Source organism: Miscanthus floridulus, chromosome 15, assembly GCF_019320115.1.
Source record: "Miscanthus floridulus cultivar M001 chromosome 15, ASM1932011v1, whole genome shotgun sequence".
NCBI classification, from domain to species: Eukaryota; Viridiplantae; Streptophyta; class Magnoliopsida; order Poales; family Poaceae; genus Miscanthus; species Miscanthus floridulus.
In genome coordinates, this window is record NC_089594.1 from 27,200,680 (window position 1) to 27,227,756 (window position 27,077).

A 27,077-nucleotide genomic window follows, 5' to 3' on the forward strand; every position below is an offset into this window, starting at 1 on the left:
AGGGATCCATACATTACCACTCAAGTGAATGGCACTCATACAATAGCACGCCCTATGAGCAACGAAATAGAAATATGATGCAAAGACCTCCAAGTCAGTACTTAAATAAGCCACCTAGAGTCCTTAACTGGGCATACAGGATATGACCACTGGCACACTATTAAGTTTTAAAACTCAGTTTTAAACACAATTTTGGTTTTAAATTAGAGGTTGAAACACCTATATTCTATAAGTTCGTAATTAGTTTTGTAACACAAAACCCTTTGTTTTAAACACACACATGAACAGTAACCTGCTAAACCTTGCTCTGATGCCAGCTGTAACAGAACCGACCAATTATACAAGATTAAGTAAGGATATCTTCCGCCGAAGCAGATAATTTAGCAAACTTAAGACTGTATAACCCGGTAGTCCGTGAAACCATGAAGGATTTCAAACCAATCGACATGCAAACCAAGATCGTACAAGTTTAGCAATTACCGTCACATGTTACATAAAGTTTGCAATGACAGTTGGATACATCGGAGTTTAGAACATAAAGTTATTACAACCCAAGTTCAAACTAAAATAGCGGAAGCAAATAGTTTTAAAGCCACACACACACTTTTGGTTCAGATACAGTGCCAGTAGGTAGTCATCTCCAACAAAAGCATCAGATGAGAGATACGGAGTGACCATTGTCCTTGGTCCTAGTTGTCACCCATCGCCGGGTACAGGCAGTTAATGCAATAACCGTAGTACATTTGACCATCTGCAACAACAATGGGAACAACGCCCTGAGTACGAGAAGGTACTCAGCTAGACTTACCCGTCTTAAACCAAAATAAAGCGACACCAAGGATTATGCAAGGCTTTCTTTAGTGGGCTAGCTGACTCGTTTGCAAAAAGCATAAGCTATCATGAAGAAACCATTTTAAGTAATTTGCATCATCTTTATTATGACCTATCCATCTAGGTAAGCACCTATACTATAGCAATCACTTGATTGACCAATAACATCCTGTTACCAACTTAGATTTAGCATATCCCATACCATCCAGATAACCATCAGTGTTCCATCATAATTACTACGATGCTGTAGCTCGAGTCAAGTGCTCACTATCTAGGAGCGATGGCGATTCGAATCGATTCCTAACCAGCTGGTGATTTATTCCTCACACAAACCACACTCACCGATCAAGTGAGCTACAGATCACTAATGACACTTTCCAAGTAGCCACGGGATAACAGTCATGGACCGCACTACCCAGGGACCGCCCGACAGCCAGGACGCACCTTAGGCTTACTCTTCGTGTCCCCGTCATACCCCCTTCAGCACCAGTCTGCCAATCCGAGTTTATCCCGGCTCAAATAGTGTCACTAGCTTCGTGGTCGAAAGGTACTTTATTTGGCCAGCTAAATGTGAGGCATACATTCAACATGACAAGAGGGACGAGCAACGATCGGTCCTTAATCGACACAGACGGAAAACTAACAACACCCCAGAACCCTGTATGGTTGCCTCCAACTTTTCCGTCCGGTCTCCAATTATCCATCACATATGGTTAATTCCAGGATATCATTCTTTCCATAGCTAAATTCTTCCAGTAACCACCTATAAATGTCGGTGACCAGAAATCACCGATCGCTACCGGTCTAAGCAAGGCTAAGCAGTTATTTGATCCCGACCTAACAGGGTAAAAAGGTAATAAGGTAGGCAAGGATAGTAATAAATGCATCAACGGTTTCAATCAACTCCTACAACTTAATGCAATAATATATAAACTCAGATATAGGAAGAATTGCTTTTATAAAGTTGGAGACTTAGAATGCTCCGGGGCTTGCCTCGTTCGAACGAACTTGGTTTATGATCCACGCACTCGGGCAAGTCCTCTCCGTGCTCCTCTTCCTTTGGCACCTCCTGTGCCTAGACTTCTTGTGGATCTGTCCCGGTCTGCTCTTCTTGAACTGCTACTAGCAACTCCTCCTGCTTATGAATGCATGATGGTGATTATGCTCATGATTTGCAAAATGTTAATGCATGCTTAACATCGAGGTGTTATAGGCCCCATCACCGTCGTCGTTTCCGTAACATCCTAGATGTTACTAAGCAATTAAAATTTTGATCATATCTTTATCATGCATAATTATCAAGTATTAAGGCATAAATGCATTTCATGTTTCATACATAACATGACTTTGTTTCAATAATCATTTGTATATGTTTCATATGTTGGTTGTTTTGGAATTCAAATTTGAAATTAATTTGGAAATTATTTAAATCCATTTTCATAAATAGAACTTGTCAAAATTTTATTTTATGATTGGTACAAAAACTTGTGTTTTGAAATGGCACAAATGATTGAGTTGTTTGACTAGTAATTGTTCACTAATTAAAAATCAAATTTGAAAATGAATTATTTATTAACCCTAAATTCAAAATTTAAATTGAAAATCCAATTTCAAAAATAGTTAGAATTTGAAGTTGGTCCAAAAATGAAAGTTGTAGAGTTTTTAATTTTGAACAACTTCTATTTTGGAAAATTTTCAAGTTTATATATAAATCTGGGAGTAATTTGAAGAAAAAGGGACGCTGCTACAGTAACTCGACCGAGCTCTGCTTGCCACCGAGCTGTTTCGCTGTCGTTCTCGCCGTTTCCAGGCCGGCCACGCAGCTGCTTCACGCTGGCGCTCCTAAGCAGCTGCTGTCTCGCTCTCGTGCCTCGCCCTCACCTATATAGCACAGTGACGCCGCCTGCCCGTCTTTTTCTTTCTTCCGTCGCCGCCGTCATGCTCCCTGGTCGCCGGCGAAATTCGCCAGTACTCCTGCTGCTCCGCCCAACTCCTTCCTCCACTAGAGCCGCCGCCTCCTTGCGCTTCTGTCTAGCCCGGTCGCGCCGGTCCACACCGTCGGAATCGGCAGCGCACCAGCAAACCGCCATGGCCGCCATGACCGCCTGCGCACGTGGCCAGGAGGCCACGGACCACCTCGGGCCGTGCTATTGGTGCCCACGGGTGCGCCTCGCTGCCATGGAGCTTCCCCGCCACTTCCTTGCCGCCGGCAAGCACCACCACGGTCGGAAATCACCGTCCCGTGCGCCTCCTCTGTTCCATCTTGCGAGCAGGGACCCCGCGCTCAAATTAGAAGAAAGGGAGGGGTCTAACTACGAAGTTCATGACTCAGGTGAATAGTGCCAACAGTGCGGTTTTTCTTTTTCTTATTTCGGCTGAAACTTTGGAAAATCGTATCTCGAGCTAGGAAGCTCCAAATTGAGTGATTCCAATTTTATTGTGTTCCTGTTGGGATCTAGTTTTTATTAAAATATTAAATATTCCATGTTCTGTAGCAAAATGTATGGTTATGATTTATCTCTTTTATGATTGTGTGAAAAGGAGAAATTCATATCTCTGTTTGTACAGCTCCTATTATCATGAAAATTTTATGAGATGTTGTTCATGCTATTAGTAGGCTGTAGTTTAAATTTCAAGAGTTTTGTCTACTGTATGAGCAAGTTATGAATTTCCCTAGTTTAATTAGGTGTTTCTTGTGTGAATTTTCATGGTTTATCTATAAGTCCTGTATAGGTGAAATTTGGTGAATAGTATTCTTGTATGATGTTAAGCATGGAAAAAAATATGAAATCTGTTGTTTGGCACTTTTAACTAAGGTTTCCTATTTATGCTAAAAACAACCTTGCCATCTATGTTTAGAAGTGCAGCATGTTCTACTTGGTAAAATACTATGAAATTTGGACAGTATCTTTCTGGAAGCATATGTGAACTACCATAATTTTTGTAGAATTTTCTGAGTACTTTTGTTATATGTTCATGATAGCACCTAATTAACTTAGGAAAATAAGAAAGGCATTAATTAAATTGTTTTGGAGATCATCACCATGTTTTCTAATGGTTTTGAGATAAATGTGAACTGGTGGTGTAACTGGTTGTGCTCAGTTTGAAGTTCTCATAAGTAGCTATCTACTAATAATTCCTTTATAAGTGACCTACACTGAGTAGTTCCTGTTAAACTGTGAATGGCTAAATAAAGATGACTTTTGCTGGGAATCTTGTCAATACAAAGCTTGTAGATAATTTATCTATCTAGTTGCTGTTCAAATTTCATGGTATTTGGCCAAGTAAGTTAGGAGATATGACCAATTGAATTCAGTTTCAGAATATGGCTGTTCTCTGGAATTTCCTGGACAGATCTGGGAAATATGATTGTTTGACCATGATAACTTAGGAACCATGCTGAGATGTTTAAATATTATTTGTAGATAATTTCATAAGCTTTCCAGAATGTCTTCTTACAAGTCAATTGGATTTGTATAACTCTAGTTATGGTCTAAACAAATGACTCCTCTGCTGCTGTCCAGAATTTGCATGTGCAAATAGTTGCTTTAGCTTGCTCTTGTTACGTTAAACCTATTGTGTGATTCTTGGGTGATGAGTGCTTAGTAAAGTATGAATCATGAAATGACTCGGATGAACTTTTGGAGTTGATTGTGGACCTTGGAACATGAAACCCCTACTGTTCCTTGGCAATTTTTGTACTTGATTTGATGTGCTCATAATCTACTTGTGATAATAAAAACTAGAAATGCTTTTAAGTTTAATTAAGCACTTCATTAGTGGATTCATGTATGTAGTTGTGATTGCTTCTCGTATGCAACCTCTTGGGTAAAAACATTAAGCTTTATATGTGTTCCATGTCTAGGTCGTGATAATTCAGGTTAAGTAATTCTTTTGTGATGAACAACTAATTAACATGTTAATAATAGTTAAAGCTTGTTTTGGTGAGAAATCAACTTAGTTTTATCGTGAAGGAAAGTTGTACTCAAGTTAGTTTATCTTGTTATGTTTTCACCAATGTACCTTCATGCATCATGTCATGCATTCCATCATGCTAAAGCATGCATCATTTATATACGTGTAGTGCATACGAGAGTGAGAAGGTTTGTGTTGACCAATCTTCGGAGGAGTGTCATCCTTCCATGGTGCTGGTGTTGATCAATCTTTGAAAGGTGTCATCCATCAGTGGAGTTGGTGCCAAGTCTAACTCCTATGATTTTTCTATGGAACTAACCTTCTCTGCAACACAGGCAAGCCCCGGACATACAACCATTCTTCTATTTTATAAATGCTTTATTACAACTTAAGTCTAGTGTAATGTGCATTAAGTTAGTAGGAATTGGTCGATACCGTTGCTGCATGATTACCTTGATCTACATTTATATCCAAATGATATCCCACTAGTATGTGTAGGTCGATCTCTTATGCTTAGTAATGCTTAGACTTCGGTAGAAGTCGAATGGTGGTTTCATCGTTCGCGAGAAACAGGTTTACCTTTGTTTCTCCTAACCTAATGATGGGTCATGAGAGCATATGAATATGAATATGGTAATATTAAGCTGAGACCGGGCGGGTGGCTTGCATCGTGAAACGAGTCGGTGTAGTGCTTCGCCTGTGTCGGTTAAGGACTATATCGGTTAAGGACTATATCGTTGTAGGCCCGCCTGTGTTCGAGACTTTGCAACTAGCCACATGCTCCGGTAAGCCCTACTTAGGAGATTCTATCACGAGAACGGCTACTCACGCACTGGGAGTGGAGAGATGGCGGGAGTAGCATGTACCCTCGTGGCAATGGCTGGATTGGAGGAGTACTGTACTCTCGGGTGGTGCGGACCCGGTCTGGTCTTAGAAGGTCTAAAGGTAGAGTTGATATACGTGGGTTAAAGTTCGGCGTATGTCGTGTGGTTAGGGATCCCTAGCTGGGTATAATCGATTCGGATTGTCGTTGCTCCTCGGTCATGGAGACTCGATCACCAGACCTACATTGTAGTTAATTAGTGAAAGATGGTGACTATGGAAAAGAAATGAAGAGATGGATATGAGATGTGATGCTAAATACAAGTGATTGAGGTAGAACAGGTGCAAATCTAGCTATAATATGCTTCACTAAAATTGATGCTAAAACTTGATTAAAATATTGAAAGTAAGGATCCACTTGTAGTAAGCTTTTCTACAAACTCCTCTTTTCTAGCTCCACTACTTTCCTTAAGGCTACATATCCTTGGAGTCTTTTCTTTTCGTCGGGTAAGTCTTGCGGAGTACAATTGAGTACTCAAGGTTTCTTAACCCCTATTGCAGGTTTTGACTGGTGCTGCTAATCAGGTCATGTCGGTGGGCTCGACGTGATTTGGTTGTCCTCTCCTGACTTAGGTGCTCTACCTAAGTTATCTTCTGTAGTTCTACTCGTTTTCCGCAATTAAAGTTAAGTTGTAAAAGTAACTTGTTCTTGATATGTAAAATACTGTCTTAAATTCTTCTGCACTCTGATATAAAATTTTGTATCAAATGTTGTAATGGTGTAGTTACTCCTTTGTTGATCCTGGTATGAGTTGTCAAATGTGGTTTAATCGGGGTTCCCGAGGACACCCGACAGACTTCTTATGTTATCTGGTTCTCATGCACAGTAGTCAGAGGTCGTTGAGACAACGACAGGTGCATGTGGGCCATATAATTTAGGAGGTTCTGCCATAGTTCCCTCTCTCCTCTCTCCTCCTATCCCCGTTTGCCACATGGAGATAACAACTGCCGTTATGGCCGCCATCCCCTCTTTGTTCCCTCTCTCGCTCTCTGTCTAGTGGGGCCACAGCCTGACGCCGTATCTAGGCCGTTAGGACTAGGCCCACATGTCAGTCTCACACGCACATAGCACACACACCCGCAGCTGGGTACAATTAAGAAAATACTAGACACACCCGGTTAGTGTACCCCAATGGCTAAAAACCTATTTTCCATCCTTAGAAAAATTTCTAGAAAATTTGTAAAAATACTAGATGATTTATAGAGTTTTATCACGCATTTAGTTCATTTTACCATGCACTAGAAAAATCATAATAAATCTTACGCCATAGCCATGGAAAGGTACAACCTAATAGTAGAGGTCCTGATAATTAGTCAAGCTAGAGCCATATAGCTTGAAGCTGTACGGAAGTCCTAGGTGGTCGCTCCACGAACCGGTCCTTAGGGAGAGTGGCGTCAGCCAGTATCATCTCTTTACCCACTTCCCTCTTAACCCACATCTGATTCACCGATGCATCCAACATCCTTGCTTCTCCAAGCATGGCGTCAGCCAGTATCATCTCCATCATCAGGTTGTTAAGAAACAAGTTTTACTTTCATTAAACAGTGTCAAGGTGAGTGGAGCAGCTAAGCAAGCTAAGATCCTAGCAACTACAAATCCCCCCATGGGTAACAGTATATATAGACTTGTAGTGGCTAGTCGATCCTTAGGGTTTGCATAAATTGGACACATGCATGAAAGTAAATTAGTCATAATGAATAGGAGCAACATGATCAAATGGTGCCTGCACTTGCCTTGATCAAGCTCGGGCTGCTCAAACTCCTTCGGGTCTTGCTCCTCTTCCTTCACAGACTGCTCGTTCTCTATACGCATCAATCATCACATAGGAGCAATACATGCAAGCAAAATAACTCTAATCAGAACAGTACACCAGAGCATTTCAAACATAACAAACAAGTTAACAGAAGTGTTCTACTTGACAAGACGAACACGTAGGAACAAGAATCACTTAAATCGGAGTTAAAACGAGCAAGATATGACCAGTTAAAGTTAGTGATGGCAAACTGGTAAATAGTCAGAACTATTCTTCGCAATTTAATTAATTAAAACTGAAATTAAAAGCCTTTTGGATTAAAAACATAAAAACCGACGGGTCCAGGGTTAAAACTGCTAAAAAATGGGACCTATTTCTAAATACCTTTGAACTAAGCTGGACCGCGGGTTAAAAACAGAAAAAGGCAGGGGCCTTTTTGCAAAACTGCCAGTGCTGACTGGCCACGGCGGGGCTGACCATCGCGTGGCGGCGCGCGGGTGGATGGGCTTCGTGGACCGGCGGTGGACCGGCCCCATGGACCAAGTCCACCGGTCCATGGTGGACCGAGGCGACAGCGGCGGCGCCATTGCCAACTCTGGCGAGGTCGGCACGTCGGCGCTACGGAACGCGTGGGGCCGAAGCGAGAGCACGTGTAGGGCACGCGTGTGACGGCGGAGGTGATGCGCGTGACAGCAGCGGCGGAGAGCGTCCGGGAACGCGGGGCGACACCGCGACGCGGAGTGACGGCGGCGGCACGACGGCTGTGATGCGAAGCCGCGCGTTGAGAGGGACCGGGGACACACCGAGAGCACCGTCATGCTCCTCATGACACAGCGAAGCTCGTGTGGCAGCGCACCATGGCGGCAGACGGTGGCAAGGCGAAGACGACGGTGGCGGCGGCGAGCTCAGGCTAGGGTTTCACGCACGCGAGCACGACTAGGGTTGGGGAAAAAGGCAGCGCAAGGCTCGGACCTCCCCTTTAAAGGGCGAGGGCTGGTGAACCTCGGTTCGCATGCCCCTAGTGCGGCATGGCGTGGCGCGGGGGTCTGACCCGGTGTCCGTCTCTAGGTGGGAGACGACACTGTGCGTGGGCCACACCGTGGGCGGGTCCCACCGGTCAACAAGAGGGGGCAGGAGGCTGCGCAGGCGCTGGCACAAGGCTGGCGCTGGGCTGACGTCAGCAGGAGCCGGCGCGAGCGGCTGTGGCTGCCGCTGGGCGGCTGGGCCGGGCAAGGCCCAAGAGGGCGGCGCGGTGCTTAGGCCACAGCGGCTGGGCGGGGCGGCTACGCTGGCTGCTGCCTGGCCAGGGCTAGCCATGGCCGGCTTGGAGAGGGCTGGGGCTGGCCACTACTGGCTAGGGGCGGCCAGAGGTGGCTGGAGCGGGCCCTGGCTGGCCAGGAGCTAGGCAGGGTAAGCTAGGGGTGACTAGGGTTAGCTAGGGCAGGTTAGGTTAGGCTAGAAGCGGCTAGGGTTAGGTTAGGTCAAGTTAGAGACTAACAACAACCAAACAAAGCATACCAAAAAAATGCAGCGGTATGAATGCAACAATACAAGGTTTCTACCTTATATTTCATTTTAGTATTTTGTAAAATTTTATCATTAGCCTATGAATGACAAACATCTAATTGGATTCAAATTCGAATTTGACTCTATTTTTGGAAAACCAAAAACCAAGGTTTCATAAACCTACCCTCCAAGTCGACTCCTCTTCCGAATGGTGCTTCTATTGCACTTTACACATCCGGATAGTCTTACTCCTAGTGATCCTTTCTGTAGTCTCCAATATTTTGATCGGGACCTCTTCATAAGTCAGATCATCCTGTATTTCCAAATCCTCTAAGGGTAACTGTTCCTCAGGCACTCCCAAACATTTCTTGAATTGTGAGATATGAAACACATCATGCACATTGGACAAGCTAGCTAGTAAGTCAAGCCGATAAGCCACCTTACCTCTCCTTTCCAAAATCTTGAAAGGACCAACATAACATGGTGCTAACTTCCCTTTAACCTTGAACCTCTTAAGACCCTTCATAGGTGATACTTTTAGATACACATAATCACCAACGTGGAATACCAACTCTCGTCTACGCACATCAGCATAACTCTTTTGCCTAGACTGAGCTGCCTTCAAGTTTTGTCTGATTACCTGAACTTGCTCATCAGCTATTCTCAAAGCATCAGGACCAAACACTTGTCTCTCTCCAGTCTGATTCTAGAACAATGGAGTTCTACACTTTCTACCATACAAAGCTTCAAACGGTGACATCTTGAGACTAGACTGATAACTATTGTTATAAGAAAACTCAGCATAAGGCAAACTGTTATCCCAACTATCACCATATTGCAGAGCACACGATCTCAACATATCCTCCAAAATCTGATTGACCCTTTCTGTCTGACCATCTAACTGTGGGTGATATGTCATACTAAACCTCAACTCAGTTCCCAAAGCTTCATGCAGCTTTTCCCAAAATTTAGAAGTAAACTGTGATCCCCTATCTGAGACTATCCTCTTAGGAACTCCATGTGCACACACTATTCTTGCCATGTACTTTTCAGCCAGATTCGCTCCAGTATATGTGGTCTTGACAGGTATAAAGTGAGTGACCTTAGTCAAACGATCCACTATTACCCAGATCGAATCATAGCCTTGCTGCGTTCGAGGCAAGCCCACAATAAAATCCATACTAATTTCATCCCATTTCCACTCAGGTACCTTTAATGGCTGTAACAGTCCTGCTGGTCTTTCGTATTCAGCCTTCACTCTCTGGCAGGTATCACACAAAGCCACATACTCACCAATGTCCCTCTTTATACCATACCACCAATAGTGTTCCTTCAGATCTTGATACATCTTAGTACCTCCAGGATGGATAGAATAAGCTGACTCGTGACACTCTTTTAGAATGCTATCCTTAATTCTTTGGATATCAGGCACACAAAGGCTATGCTTGTACCAAAGTGTTCCCTCATCATCAACACTAAACCCTGGAGCCTTATCTTCCTTAATCAGCTTAACTATCTCCTGAAGCTTCTCATCATTTTTCTGACCCTTCCTGATCTCCTATTCGAGTGTTGGCTCAACATCCATAGATGTACCCTGGGTATTAGAAACAAAACCTAGATTAAGATATTCAAACTCAGCTAACAACTCAAGAGGCAACTCTGTAACTTCTAACATGTTCAACTGACTTTTTCGACTCAAAGCATCTGCCACTACATTAGCTTTTCCTGGATGATAATGAATTTCCAATTCATAATCTTTGATCAACTCTAACCACCTTCTCTATCTCAAATTCAGATCATTCTGAGTGAATATGTACTTTAGACTCTTATGATCAGTGTAGATATCACACTTATGACCAAGGATATAATGTCTCCAAATCTTCAATGAATGAACCACAGCTGCTAATTCCAGATCATGAGTTGGATAATTTACCTCATGCTTCTTTAACTGCCTGGAGGCATAAGTAATTACCTTACCCTCCTACATTAGCACACATCCCAAGCCTTGTCTGGAAGCATCACAATAAATGGAAAAGCTCTTCATCACATCAGGCAAAGCTAGAACAGGTGCGGTTGTCAACCTCTTCTTCAATTCCTCAAAACTGGCCTGACACTGTTCAGTCCACTTAAACGGTCTTCCCTTCTCTAACAAGGCAGTCATTGGTTTAGCAATACTAGAGAACCCTTCAATGAATCTCCTATAATAACCCGCCATTCCCAAGAAACTTCTGATCTCACCAACTGTGGTAGGTGGACTCCATTTGAGCATTCTTTGGACTAACAGAAACTCCACCCTTGGATATAACATGTCCAAGAAAAGAGACTTCCTTCAGCCAAAATTCACATTTACTCAACTTGGCACAAAGCTGATGTTCTCTCAACTTCTGCAATACTAGCCTCAGATGCTCTTCATGTTCTTCCTCAGTTTTTAAATATATCAATATGTCATCAATGAATATCACAACAAACTTATCTAGATACTCCATAAAAACTTTGTTCATCAAGTACATAAAGTAGGCTGGAGCATTGGTCAACCCAAAAGATATGACTGTATACTCGTAAAGACCATATTTGGTAGTGAATGCGGTCTTGGGAATGTCACTAGGTCTGATTCTCAACTGATGATAACCCGACCTCAGATCTATCTTAGAAAAGACACAGGCCCCTTTCAACTGATCAAACAAATCCTCTATTCTAGGCAAAGGGTATTTGATCTTAAGTGTTGCTTCATTTAAGGGTCTGTAGTCTACACACATCCTCTGTGTTTCATCTTTCTTCTCTACAAAGATAACTTGGGCTCCCCATGGTGATGAACTAGGACGAATATACCCTTTAGACTATAAATCCCTTAGTTGTTTCTTAAGTTCTTCTAATTCATTAACATCCATTCTATAAGGTCTCTTAGATATATATGGGTGCAGTACCAGGAAACAAATCAATAATAAACTCTATCTCATGTTCAGGTGGCATACCTAACAAGTCCTCAGGAAACACATCTGGAAATTCACTCACAACCCTGATATTTTCAGTTGACCCAAGACTAAGGTGATACACTGATCCTTCACTATCGGGAGACATGGAAACCTTGACCCTAATTCTTTCACCACTGGGTGCTGTAAGAGTTACTGTCTTCTCTGCACACTTTATGACACTCTCATACTTCGTTAACCAACTCATTCCCAGAATCAAGTCAAGACCTTTTGATGCCAACACTATGGGATTAATAGGGAATTCTACCCCCTTAATTTAATTCTTATACCAGGACACATGGCACTAGTGTTCATCTTTCCCCTAGGTGATTTGGCTAACATGGTGTTTTCCATAGTACTAATGTCTATGTTGTGTTTCTTTACAAATTGTGCACTTATAAAAGTATGGGATGCTCCAGTATCAAACAAAACTGTAGCAGGGTATGAGTTGACAAGGAACATACCAAGCACAACATTTGGAGATTCCTCAGCTGTCTTCACCTTCACGTGATTCACCCTTCCATTCTGAGCCTTCTGTTTCTAGGGGCAAGCATTGGCATAATGTCCCACTACTCCACATTCGAAGCAAGCATTGCCAGGGGGTGTGGGGTTGGCATTGACCTTCCCTTAAGCATTATTAGGGGCATTCTGGCGGGACACCTGGTTGTTGGGGCATGGCGCCTGATTGGTCTGACGCTGCACCTGATTGTTCAGACGCTGCGGCTGATTGGTGTTGCCAAAGCGCTGATTTGCCTGTTGTCCCTGATTACCACCTTGAAAGGCAGGGCAAGACTGGAAACCCTGCTGATTGCCAAAGCGGGGGCGACTGCTGCTACCCTGCTCCTAAGCGTAGTTGGCCTTTCTCTTCTTTTCCTCCATCTTACGGCGCTTGTTCTCAAGAACAATTGCCCTGTCCACCATCTCCTGGAAGTTGGCATACTTGACATTGGACAGCATGTAAGACAGACCATCGTTGAGCCCCTCCAAGAAATGCTCCTGTTTGGCTTCATCGTCCTCGACCTCCTTGGGAGCATATCGCGACAACTCAGTGAATTTGTCGCGGAACTCACAAACAGACATGGAGCCCTGCTTCAACTCAGAGAACTCCTTCTTTAGCTTGACAAGTCTAGCAGATACATGATGCTTCTCGAAGACCTCCTTGAACTGATCCCAGGTGATAGTGTCAGGGGCCGCATGAGCAGCACAGTATGATTCCCACCAAGACTGAGCAGCTCCCTGCAGTTGTCCAGACCCATATAGCACCTTCTCCCTGTCAGTGCACTGAGCGATGAGCAGCTTCTTCTCCACAGCCTTCAGCCAGTCCACTGCCTGCATAGGGTCAGGGGAATGGGAGAAGAACGGTGGACGTCCCTTCATGAACTCTCCACGCCTGTCTCTGGGTGGAGGGGTGGAGGTGTTACCTCTCTGATTCTGGTTCATGGCCATGTTCTGCTGCAGAAGTGTCATCATGTGTGTCATGCCCTGCATGAACTGGGTTTGCATAGCCATCATCTGTTCCACAGTCGGTGGAGGAGGTGGTGGCGGTGGTGGATTGTTGTCGTTGGTGTTGTTGTTGTTCGAGCCAGAACCACCACCAGCTCCACTCCTGCTTGTCGGCATATTATGTATACAAAAAGTGTGGTATAAGCATATAAACAATTCAAATATATATCTACTCTGTGAATGTAAACTGCAATGGTATAACACAATCCCTATTCAGATAATCCAGTTGACAATTCTCATTCTCATGTATGTGACAGATAACAGATATATAACGCCTCTGACAAGAGATATGGATATGTGGTACACAAGATATGATAGGATAAAACAGATATGATAAAGCAGAAGATATGATAAAGCACAGTAAGAGACTCATAACCCAAACTAACTATTCATTAACTTAAACTTAATCTTGTCTTGATAAGCTGTGGACATCACCCCACAACTCATCGCACTCATTACAAAGAATTCAAATCACACCAGTTCATAATAATAAATCAAGTTCTCACACACTCAAGCAAACACTCAAACCAAGCTCACACTAGACTCACCACAGACTCGCAAGACTAAGGACGTACTAAACGTTCTAAACGTGGTACTTATTTATTCCAAGACTAGGTGCATATCCTATTCAATCCTAGTGCGACCATTGGCGGCTCCATAGCGACGTGCTTCACGAGGCAGAGAGAGAGAGGGCCGCTGAGGTGGTTGTGGCGCCCTCCCAGTGATCTGGGCCTCCACCTGGGCGATCCTCCTCCTATCTTCCTCAGCCTGCAGACGTAACTGCTCATCTCCACCAGTGCAGCATTCAACTCTGTGTTGGTGTGGCCAGAAGCTGCATAGTAGGATGCATCCTGTTGCTCTCCTCTCCTGCTGTAGAAGCAATCCTGGCCGCCAGCTCTCCACAGCGGCGACGAGGGAAGTAGCGACGCACGTCCTGGCTGATCAGGTGGAAGAAGTGCTCGCGGTACGCGTAGAAAGCCTGGCGAGCTGCCACTACCGTAAAAACGTTCTTTGCTGAGATCCGAGATTTTTGTCGAGAGCAAAAACGCGGGCTCTCGGCAAAGAAAACGTTTGCCGAGCGCGGCTCTCGGCAAACACCGGCCGTCGGCAAGTGACAGGATTGCCGTGGGCCTGCATCTCGGCAAGCAACAGCTCTCGGCGAAGTGGGCCGTTTTGCCGAGAACCGCGCTCGGCAAAAAATGCCCGTCGGCAAAACAGTCCTTTGCCGTAAGCCGCACTCTCGGCAAAATCAGGCTCTCGGCAAAACATCGTCGCGGGCCCATAGCCGTGACTTGCCCTGACGGCGTCACCGCTTTGCCGAGAGCCCCTCCGTTACTGCTCTCGGCAAAACTCTTTGCCGAGCGCCGCTCTCGGCAAATATTTGCCGAGAGCCCCTCCCAGGCTCTCGGCAAATGTGGTTTCTATATTTCATGTGCATGTGTTTCTCTTCTCCTAACTCTCTCCAATTAAATTATTTTTTCTTTCATATGCTCCAAACTTTTTTCTCTATAGACATACTACAGGTTGTACTCAATATTAAAATTTTGTGTATTTTTGTAATTATTTGCTATATATAATTAATTAATTGCATTTCAAGGAGTTTTTTTAATCGATTAAAATTTTAACAGCGATTGATTTAAACACGGGAAAAAATTAAGTAGAAAATGATATTCATGCTATTTATGCATTATTGAGGGCAAATAACATCTTGTTGACGTTTTTTTTCACCTTTTATTTTATGAATCGAAGACCAAGAACATATGTCGCCCAACGATTTAAAAATTCTTAAAAAAGGAAACGAAGTCGGAAAATTGTGATATTTGCAATGAAGTCATGGAATCACACTTGGAGGCTGTGGTAAAAAATTGAAAATGTTTCGCACAAGTGGTTGCGTATGATTCTTACAATCTGAAACATCTCCGAATAAGTTTCATAAAGTTGAGAAGGATCCATTAGGATTTTCAAACAATGTCACGGTCGAATTAGTTTTGGAGTTCCAAACTTTTTGTATAGCCATTAGAGAGCATAAGTTGTAACACGGCAAAATTTCATATTTTTCCGGAGCCGTTTGCTGTTTATTAATTTTTTTTGGATATTATTTGCCGAGAGCTTCAAGGGATTGCTCTCGGCAAAGGCTCTTTGCCGAGAGCAACTGGGCCCGCTCTCGGCACAGATTTCTTTTTTTTTACCGGGCCTGGATCAATGGTTTGCCGAGAGCTGGCTCTCGGCGAAGAGGTTTGCCGAGAGCTGCTCTCGGGAAAGATTTAATTTTTTTTAGAAATATCATTTTTTGTTCAGCAAATAATAATTTTTATTTTTTTTAATATTTTTTGTGCAGTTAGCTAGTTAAAAAATTCGAACGAAATTTGAAAAAAAAATAACTTTACCGAGAGCCGGATCTGGGGGCTCTCGGCAAAGGGGGAAGGTTTGCCGAGAGCCTCCCAGATCTGGCTCTTGGCAAAGTGGCTTCAGACACTTAACCGTTTCAGCGCCTTATCTCTCTCACTCTTCACACACACACTCACACAGCCGCCGCCGCGAGGAGCGCCGCCGTCGCCGCGAGGAGCGCCGCCCAGCTCGGTGTGCCGCCGCCACGAGCCTCGCCGTCGCCCGAGCCCCCCTCGCCGCCGCAGCCCCGCAAGCCCGCTCCGGCTCGCCCCAGCCCGCCACGCCCGGCCGCGCGCGCTGCCGCCGCCGCTCCGCCCGAGCCTCGCCGCCGCCGCAGCCCGGCCAGCCCGCCCCATCCCGCCACGTCCGCCTGCGCACGCCGACGGCGGTCGCCGGCCCGCCCCAGCCCCGCCATGCACGGCCGCGCGCGCCGCGGCGGCCGCGCCCGCTGGTCATGCCCTCCACGGCAGGCCAGCCCGTCCAAGCCCGCCCAGCCCCAGCCACGCCACGCCTCGACGCCGGCGGCGCCCCTCCTCGCCCGCCCCGCCGCGCGTGCCCCTCCTCGTCCTCGCCCGCGCCCTGACTCGCCCTCGCGCACGCCCCGACTCGCCCTCGTCCTCGCCCACGCCCTGACTCGCCCTCGCGCGCGCCTCGACTCGCCCTTGTCCTCGCCCTCGGCCTCGTCCTCACCGTCGGCCTCGCCCTCGCCCTCGCCGCGGAGAGGAACAAGGTATACTAAGTAGTATTAGTGGTAGTAGTAGTTAGTAGTTGTAGTAGTAGTCTAAGTAGTACTAGTGGTAGTAGTAGTAGTCAGTAGTTAGTAGTTGTAGTTGTGGTAGTAGTAGTGGTAGTAGTAGTTAGTAGTTGTAGTAGTGGTAGTAGTAGTTAGTGTAGTAGTAGTTGCATTAGTTAGAGTAGTAGTTGTAGTAGTGTTAGTAGTAGTTAGTAGTTGTAGTAGTGGTATTAGTAGTGGTATTAGTAGTAGTTAGTAGTTAGTAGTTGTAGTAGTGGTATTAGTAGTGGTAGTAGTAGTTAGTGTAGTAGTAGTTGTAGTAGTTAGAGTAGTAGTAGTTGATAATTAAGCTGCATGTGGTTCCTTGATATATATCTAGTTGTCGGCCATCGTGCCATGGTTTTCTTTCTGGTTTGGAAACCGCACCGTTCAAGGGAGATGCTGCCGAATTTTTGAGTTGACGTTATTTTGCTTCTTTCTTTCTTTTTGCAGGAGCCGAGTCGGAGTACCCCGGTGTCCCCAGGTCTGCCCGCACCGCATCGCCTCGCCACTGCACTGACCCGCCACGGCCCCGCTAGCCTGACTTCACCGCCACCTAAGGTATAACCACTATTTCTTTGTCCTGGTCATGTATCTCCACGTAACCCAGTTAGGTGTCTCCCGTTCGAAAGAGATACGGTTAGAAATATGCAGATCTTTGCATATCAATAACCGTATCTATTTCGAATTGTCCACGTTTTTTTGGATAGCCCGAGGATGCGTAGATGGTGTTAGTTTCCATGGTCTGCTCCGATCTGAGACAGAGTTTCGACAGTACCTTCCTGTTGTTCTTCGGATACACAATCTCCTTGTCGGGACGTGTATTTAGAGAACAGCGGGGAGGTGCTGCTGAAATTCTGTTTCGGATAGGACCAGACCATGGGAACTAACACCATCTACGCATCCTCGGGTGGGATTAGGACCTATCCTTACCTATTAGATGGTAGGAACGACGTGTAGATGCAAGTCCATGGTTATATTTATTACTTGGTGATATATATGTTAGAGGATGGATGACCATGAGTGGATGTACTCGAGCCGCCGGAGCGCCCATGAGATTACCAGAGAATGGGTCGACAAGACCGAGGCTTTCATCAAGCAAGTATTACTGTGCCGTCTACGAGCATCGGAAGGTAAAGAAAGAAGATGCAAGATTAATGCATCTGACCAAAGAGCAGTACCTGAAGGTAAATATACAACATCAATATTGATTTCTTCTGAGATTGGGTAGGCTTGAATTGTTCTTATATCTGTCAATGTACTTGATGTCGTACAGGTGCCTCCTGGCTGGTGCGCCAATAAAACGCGGGCCTGGCAGATGATGGTCGACAGGTGGGTGAGTGGCAATTGGGCAGATAACCACACCGTCCTCCGAGAACGACGTTTGCTGATGCCAGGTGTATCACACCACCAGGGCAACCATAACATCCACGAATTCAGGGCTAGATGGGTATGTGACTTGGTGTAGCTTCATTTATTCTTTCAGACGTTTATTCCTGCATGATTTATAATCGTCTTGTTGTTTTTCTCGCAGTCGGCTGCACATCAAAACCAGCCATGCGGAGAGCTCAAGTCATGGGTTCTGGCCCACAAGGGCAAGGCGACAGACAACATCAACTGGAACCCGGACGACCCAGCTGAGTCGTTCACTAACGAGAGCATCCCCGAGCGCATCAGTCAGTACACCGAGGCGGCAAGGGGAGTCCATGGGGCAGACTGGGATCCGCACACCGCGGACATTGACGGCGACATCGTCATGAGGGTGGGAGGAGGCAAGAAGCATGGGCGGTACCTCATCGGCAACAGCACGCTCAACCCGCACACCACTCCCACTCTCTCACAGGTCCGGACAAGCAGCACGAGCGGTAGCGTGCCCATACGCCCAAGGCAGGACACTTCGACGCATCGTGTGGCAGCACTACAGGTTATTTCTGTTTTATTCGTCGTTCATTGGTTTTACATTCCTCGAAATTGCTTGTAACAATGCGGTAAAAAATTATAGGCCCAGGTGCATGCGCTCGAGGAGCATAAGGCTAGGGTGGAGGAAGAGCGACAGAGGGAGCGGGAGGCCGAGCGACAGAGGTGGGAGGCCGAGCGGGCGAGGTTTGACGCCTTGGCTCAGTACGTGGCAAGTCTTGGCGTCACGATGGGTCGTCCAGCGCCACTAGAGTTGTTCGCTCCTCCACCGCCTTACCCATACCCACCTTACTCATACGTGAGTTCAACTTCTCTAACAAAAGCTCTTTACTGTGCATGTCGGCCATCGTGCCGTTGATATGTGATGGGAGGCCTTCGTGCCGTTGATATATATGTGTGCCGACCATCGTGTCGTTGATATGTGGTGGGCGGCCATCGTGCCGTTGGTTTTCTTGCAGGTTTTGGAAACCCCACCGTGCAGGGGAGGTGCTGCCGAAATTTTGATGTGTCTAGGCTTAGATTACAATTTTATACCTAGTTCTGCAAATTTTGACTTGTCTACGCTTAGATTACAATTATATGCCTTAGTATTACTATAATTACTAATTTTTCTTCTCCTTTGTGCAGAATCAATCGGCGGGTTCGAATGATGTGCCTGAGCAGCCACCATCGGGAGGGTCGTGGCACCAACCGTATCCACAACTTCCGCCGCATCAGCAGCCGTCGGGAGGGTCGGGGTACCAGCCGTATCCACACCTTCCGCCGCAGCAGCAGCCGCCGTCGGGAGGGTGGGAGCCTTGGGGGTGAGCCTGTTGTTCTTCATCATGTATTAGCACTTTGTGACATGAACTTGTGTGAGATGAACTTAGCACTTTGAGATGGATATGTGTTGTTGAATTTGAGATGTTTAGATGGATTATAATGTGAGACATGTGATGTGGATGACATATTTGTGATATATGTGATGTGGATGATGTGTTATATTTGTGAAATATGTGTTGTTGAAGCTGGAAATATAAACAAAAATAAAAAAAATGCTCTCTGGACTCTTTGCCGAGAGTAGGGCTCTCGGCAAATCTGCCTCTTTGCCGAGAGCCTAGCTCTCGGCAAATCTGTCGGCTCTCGGCAAACCTATTTTTTTTTTAAAACCACCTCGGGCGCAAATCTTTTTTTAACAATTCTTTGCCGACGGTCGCTCTCGGCAAAGAAGTTCTTTGCCGACGGTCGCTCTCGGCAAAGAAGCTGTCACACCGTTAGCGGTCGTTTGGCCGTTACTAGGGCGCGCCAGTTTGCCGAGAGCTAGAGTTTGCCGAGAGCGTTGCCATTACTCTCGGTAAATATTTTGCCGAGAGGGGCTCTCGGTAAAGAATCCTTTGCCGGTAGATGTTTTGCCGACGGCTCTTTGCTGAGAGCTGCTCTCGGCAAATAGTTTGCCAAGCGTCAACTCGTCTTTGCCGAGAGCTTCGGGCTCTCGGCAAAGGCCGGGAGTCCGGTAGCATGCGCATCACTGATGGCCGCCATCTGAGTGGATCTATCAGCAGGAGCTTCATGAATGGACACCACACGCAGAGCACGCAGGACAGGATTGGGCCTTCCCATGTAAGCTCCAGTCCTCCAGAAGGACGGGTAGACAGGGTGGCTCCAGTGCACGCTCCTGTACTCCACAGCGTACATCCCATGGCCATACTGTTGGTGAAGCAGGTTCATGAGCTGGGTGTGGAAGAAGCAGTCTCCTCCATCACGAGTGCAGAATGTCACGATCCATCCATCGTGAGCCTGAATCTGATTCCCTAGTCCTCCAGGCCCTCCAGGTCCTCCTGGTCCTCCAGCATCCTCTTCATCTTCAGAGTCATCATCATCATCAGGATTTCCTCCTCCTGCACCCTGGTTGGGTGCCTGCTGCTGAGCCAGATTCCCAGCCTGCTGTTGAGCCACCAGTGCCTGGCGAATCTGCTGTCCTCCACGGTACACCCCACGGAAGAGATTAGCACCATCATCAGGGTGCTAGCGGGCAGTGAACTCGAAGCAGTCAACAGAGCCAGTCATCGGGAACTGCACGGGATGAGTGGCACGGTAGGACACGGAACTCTTGCAGCAAGTCAACAAGCGGCAAACCATCTACTGGGATGCAAGAGAGCATAAACATGCAGGAGATGATTAGTAGATCATGATAAAAGATGAATATGAAGATAATGATAAAATGAGGATATAGGATAATATGCATAAAAGGACAAAAGGAAACATCAATGATGGATTAGAGATAATAAATAACATGAGGGCATAATGCACTTTGTAGTATTTGTGGTGTGAGATAACAGAAGATAATATTGGTGTGATAACAATTGTAAGATGATAAAGATAATAAGGACAAGATATTAAATGCAAGACAGGGTAATAAATGAGATAAACAGGTAAAGCATGATAAATAAAAGACTGATAGATAAAAGTAACCATAAGAGACAACCTAAACGGCCGTTTCTAACTAGGCTGCGTGATCCTACGGTCAACACGGCTTTGGTACCACTTCTGTCACACCCGGTTTTGAAGGAAGTAAACCAAGTGCAAATTACATGTGCGCCAGAATCAAATTACACACATGCAACGACATCATTACTGGTCCAATACACTGTGTTCGAACAAAAAGAGCATAAACGAGTACATCATAGCATTATTACAAAACTGCATCAAAGTCTAGCGGAAACATAGACGATAATGTTCAACAAATATTAAAGACGACGACGACATTACAGCGGATCCACCTTGCCACAAGAAGGTCGATGGCAGCACCACGAGCCTAACACCCAGGTAGATCTTCAGGGAACTCGTCCTCCCAATCTTGACAGTCCGAGCAGCCTTTATTGTGATTATAGCAAGGGTGAGTCCATGTCGAACTCAGCAAGTACAGGCGAAAAGTAAATGATATGCAAGCTTAAACAATGGTAAAGGCCGACACGGTTGACTGCAGGTAAGCATTTTAATTGATGACTTTTATTAAACAACCTGTTACTAATATTGAGTAGAGATCCCAACCCTTAATTAACAGTGGAAGTAATTATTAGCAAGATTATTAAAGTAAGCATCATTGTTATTATTATCCACGAGGTAGCAACCTCAAAGAAACACAGGATAGCCATCCTTCTAAACTTCAAGGTAGCAACCTCTTCCATAACTTGTCCATTGATCCATGTGTCTTTAGGTTCTAATCATGTGAGGATCTGGGCCGCTCTTGTCCGTGAGCATGGCTGATATACCAGTTTTGATCAAACTTTGCACAGAGATGTACACTTTCACTTCAAGTCGTGATTCCCATTAACCCGGGGTCATGACTCCCCCAAACACTACCAAGGTGAGCAAGCAGGGTTTCACTACGAGACCTTTCACAGGTTCCAGCTAGATAGGATGCACCTCGTAAGTTTTGGCCGCCGCGCTCGACAGCCGTGCCCATAGCAATGGTACACCGGACAACCGACAACTTAATATTCATTACGATAGTTACTTCCTTATGCCATAGCCATGGAAAGGTACAACCTACTAGTAGAGGTCCTGATAATTAGTCAAGCCAGAGCCATATAGCTTGAAGCTGTACGGAAGTCCCAGGTGGTCGCTCCACGAACTGGTCCTTAGGGAGAGTGGACACGGGTACCCCCAGAAACCAGGGCAAGCTCTAATACCCGCTTCCCTCTTTACCCACATCTGATTCACCGATGCATCCAGCATCCTTGCTTCTCCAAGCATGGCGTCAGCCAGTTACCATCTCCATCATCATGTTGTTAAGAAACAAGTTTTACTTTCATTAAACAGTGTCAAGGTGAGTGGAGCAGCTAAGCAAGCTAAGATCCTAGCAACTACAACCCCCCCATGGGTAACAGTATATATAGACTTGTAGTAAATTAGTCATAAATTGGACACATGCATGAAAGTAAATTAGTCATAATAAATAGGAGCAACATGATCAAATGGAGCCTACACTTGCCTTGATCAAGCTCAGGCTGCTCAAATTCCTCCGGGTCCTGCTCCTCTTCCTTCACGGACTGCTCGTTCTCTATACGCATCAATCATCACATAGGAGCAATACATGCAAGCAAAATAACTCTAATCAGAACAGTACACCAAAACATTTCAAACATAACAAACAAGTTAACAGAACTGTTCTACTCGACAAGACGAACGCGTAGGAACAAGAACCACTTAAATCGGAGTTAAAACGAGCAAGATATGACCAGTTAAAGTTAGTGATAGCAAACTAGTAAATAGTTAAAACTATTCATCGCAAATTAATTAATTAAAAACTGAAATTAAAAGCCTTTTGGATTAAAACATAAAAACCGACGGGTCCAGGGTTAAAACTGCTAAAAACGGGACCTATTTCTAAATACTTTTGAACTAAGCTAGACCGCAGGTTAAAAACAGAAAAAGGCAGGGGCCTTTTTGCAAAACTGCCAGAGCTAACAGGCCGCGGCGGGGCTGACCACCGTGTGGCGGCGCGCCGGTGGCCAGGCTCCGTGGACCGGTGGTGGACCGGCCCCGTGGACCAAGTCCACCGGTCCACGGTGGACTGAGGCGACGGCGGCGGCGCCATTGCCGACTCCGGCGAGGTCTGCGCATCGACGCTACGGGACGCGCGGGGTGCACTTGCGATGGTGGAGGCGATGCGCGTGATAGTAGCGGCGGAGAGCGGCCGGGAACGCGGGGCGACGCGGAGCGACGGCGGTGACGCGAAGCTGTGCGCTAAGAGGGACTGGGGACACGCCAAGAGCACTGGCATGCTCCCCGTGATACGGCGAAGCTCACGCGGCACCTCACTTTGGTGGCGGACGGCGGCAAGGCGAAGACAACGGCGTCGGCGGTGAGCTCGGGCTAGGGTTTCGCGCACGCGAGTGTGGAGCGGCGAGGCGGCTAGGGTTGGGGAAAAAGGGGACGCAAGGCTCGGACCTCCCCTTTAAAGGGCGAAGGCTGGCGAACCTCAGTTCGCATGCCCCTGGCGCGGCGCGGGGTCCGACCTAGTGTCCGTCTCCAGGTGGGAGACGACACTGTGCATGGGCCCCACCGCGGGTGGGTCCTACCGATCAGCGAGAGGAGGCGGGAGGCTGCGCAGGCGCTGGCGCAAACCTGGAGCAGGGCTGACATCAACGGGAGCGGGCGCGAGCGGCTGCGGTTGCCGCTGTGCTGCTGGGCCGGGCAAGGCCCAAGAGGGCGGCACGATGCTTGGGCCACAGCGGCTGGGCTAGGTGGCTGCGCCGGCTGCTGCCTGGCCAAGGCTAGCCATGGCCGGCTGGGAGAGGGCTAGGGCTGGCCACTATTGGTCAGGGGCGGCCAGAGGTGGCTGGAGCTGGCCTTGGCTGGCCAAAAGCGGCCAGGAGCTAGGCAGGGTAAGCCAGGGGTGACTAGGGTTAGCTAGGGCAGGTTAGGTTAGTCTAGAAGCGGCTAGGGTTAGGTTAGGTCAAGTTAGACACTAACAACAACCAAACAAAGCATACCAAAACAATGCAGCGGCATGAATGCAACAATACAAGGTTTCTACCTTATATTTCATTTTAGTATTTTGTAAAATTTTATCATTAGCCTACGAATGACAAACATCTAATTGGATTCAAATTCGAAATTGACTCTGGTTTTGGAAAACCAAAAACCAGGGTGTCATAGCGGCGTGGCCGAGGCGGCGAGGAGACGACGCGGTATTCCCATCGTCTGGAGGTAGACAACGGTGATGATAGGCGGGCCCCGCCTGTTAGCCGGAGAGAGGGAGAAGGAGTAGGGTGGGGGCGAGCTAGGCCGGATCGACCAAGCTGGGCCGGCCCATGCGGGAGGGAGAGAAGGAGAAGGAGGTGGGCTGCTGCGCTGGACCAAGGGGAGAGGGAGGAAGGAAACGGCCCGTTGGCCTTTTTCTATTTTCTTTTCCTTTTTCTTTTTCCTAGATTTTATATCTATGAATTCTGATGCTTTTGGAAATTAAATATGCATTCATGTATATACTATGGTCACCACTATGAGTTCAACAAGGCAAGCATTCAACCAAGCAAGCAATGATGCACTCAAGTTTTTGTTTCAAAGTCCAAATTAATCCTATTAATTAGGTCTAGGTGAGTCAAGTTTTATATTTTGTAAAAAGTTTTAATTTTTAGTGATTTTTCAAAAAGGGTCAAAATTTTGGGGTGTTACAACATATCACGTTATACAGGGAAACAAATAAAATTGGAAAATAAGGGAAACAAATAAAATTTAAACACATCGCACATACTTTTGTAATTGAATCCCTATTGGAAACAAATAAAACTGAACCAAAACAACTGAAAAGCAACAGAAAATCAAAAGATGTGTATTTTGGAGTTCCATCATCAGCATACCCCATGTACTGGTGACATCAGAAATCAATATGAAGTACTCTACCACAGTTGAATTATCGGAGACAGGAGTTATGACACCACCGTAATGCACTGTGTGCGCCAAATAAATAATTCAATTTGCAAAGCAAACAAAGATGACACACTAGTGTAGCTGACATAATGACAACATCCATCATTGAGAAAATTAATATGTCCATAGACAAGGAAACAACATTGGTCCATTTAAAATGTCGTGACAGAGAGATACATCAAATGGATCCTAAAGAATCCGAGAACAAGGCAACATAAGGAAGATAGACTGGTCTGCAGACAAACTCTTTTTTAATAAGACGTCTACCATACCGAAGGACACTGTGACTGATGTCATGAACTTCTCTGCGGTCCATGTTGTATGCGATGATTGTTCTATCCTTCCCAACAAAGAAAATCAAATTCCATTCAGGGTGAACTGTAATCACTCTGTGCTTCTCATACCCAAGCTCACAGGCACCAAATCGAATATTAGTCCTTCCAAACAGCTCTTGAGTGCTGACTATATGCTTCAGTGTCCAATTATTAGTATCATAGTCTTCAAGGATTCAGATTGAAAGCCTAGATCTAATGGGAGGATCATCAACAAGACATACACACAAGCGCCCTGAGCTTGATGCATGGAGTGTATAGCACCATCAAGCCTATCAAATTTTATCCATTTGTTTCCCTCCATATCCACAGCAAGTATGATAGAGTAGTCAGAGTGCCCCACAATGTGTAGACAACTGTTGAGAAACACACTTTGTGCACTACAAAATGTCACATCAGTTTCCTCGCCCCATTGAGATTCCTTGTAGATCCATGCTGCAGTTTCAGATGAGTAGATCTCCACACCTACACACACAGAGTCTTCACTATCCACATATTCTATCACATGGAAGTGCGATGAGGCTGTGGGATCGAAACACAAGCGAGCCTCACCAACAGCATGGCCAACATCCCTGGTGCTAGGTGGCAATATCTTAAACTTCTTGGTCACTGGATTGCAGATGACATAGCGGTCTCCATCAACCACATGGCACCAACCGTTGCAGCAATCTGAGATAGGTACCTTTTTTATGTCAAAGGGCAAGAATTTCAAGGAGGTTTGGTTCACCCGTGATGCTGGTGAAGTGTCGATTGCCTTTATGCGTGTCGTAGAAGAAGTCGGCCATAGTTTGGGGCAGCAGCTCAATGTACTTGGGGGTCCAAGATGAGTCTTTTCTAGGATTTACAGACCATTTTGTAGCAGAACAAGGAGTGGGTGGGGAGGCAGCGGAGGATCTCGACAACGACATTGTCCAGGAGGCTGGCAAACGCGTTCGTCCTCTTGTTGGGGGCCTCCTCCATTTCATCAGTGTGTATTAAGCCTCGGCTTCCAAAGTAATGAGATCACTGAAGAGAAAAATAATCCAACAAAGATCCATAAGTGAAGTCCACAACTCATACCAAAATGCAACTTTAACAACCATTAACAATTTCTATGGTACGAGCTCATCCAAATTTAGAGTTGTAGCACATGGATATATAAAACTCAAACTAGAATAGCAATTAATGTAGCTGTAACGATTACAATTTTGGCTAAATCAAGTCTAACCATCACACTTACAATGCCATTACAAATTTAGCTAAATCAAGTCTAATTGTCACACTTACAATACCATTATAAATTCAGCTAAATCAAGTCTAACCATCACACTAACAATCAGTACATGAGCTCAACTTCTTCCATAGGTGACAAACATAGATAAAGAGGACGACAATTACAATAGTTTTGAAGGAGAAAGAGGGTGGAGCAGCTATTGGGTTTTGACGATAGATGTCATCATCATCAGCCAAGGGTGGATTTGAGTTGTTTGCTCTTGTGTTGAAGGCAGCAACTGCAACTTCATAGAAGTTGTACTTTTTATAAGAAGCACCAGGGAACCTATGAACTTGCTCAGTGGCAGTCAGGCCAGTTGTCGAAAACCCCTCGCTTACGGCCATGGAACATGGCATAGCAGGGATTCATCTTAAATCTGCACAACCCAAACAGACTGCCTCAGTTTTATAAGTGCAAGTGATAGTGACCATCATTGGCATCAGTAGCAACAAGTGCAGCTTAAATATTAGTGGCCTCAGTCATGTGAATGGTGGACACAAAGCATTGATTTGCTGCCTCCTAACAAATCCAACAGCCATGAGCTACAGGGACTACCAGAACACTACCAACTCCCACATATATCTAAAATTAAGGGATATGGCGGTATGCATCAACGGTGTTCAATCCAAGCAAAATGCCCTA

The 27,077-nt window shown here is 45.8% G+C and overlaps 1 protein-coding gene and 1 long non-coding RNA gene across 2 annotated transcripts; both read left to right on the top strand.

Annotated features, from left to right (window-relative positions):
• Positions 1 to 16,161: 16,161 nt before the first annotated feature.
• On the top strand, positions 16,162 to 17,040 carry LOC136507259 (classical arabinogalactan protein 9-like). Its single transcript, XM_066502042.1, has 2 exons — positions 16,162 to 16,478; positions 16,974 to 17,040. The coding sequence occupies exons 1-2, from the start codon at positions 16,162 to 16,164 to the stop codon at positions 17,038 to 17,040; spliced, it is 384 nt and encodes a 127-aa protein (XP_066358139.1).
• A 1,296-nt stretch (positions 17,041 to 18,336) lies between these two features.
• On the top strand, positions 18,337 to 19,158 carry LOC136506690 (uncharacterized). Its single transcript, XR_010771698.1, has 3 exons — positions 18,337 to 18,444; positions 18,523 to 18,735; positions 19,065 to 19,158. It is a non-coding gene; the product is annotated as an uncharacterized lncRNA (long non-coding RNA).
• Positions 19,159 to 27,077: the final 7,919 nt, after the last annotated feature.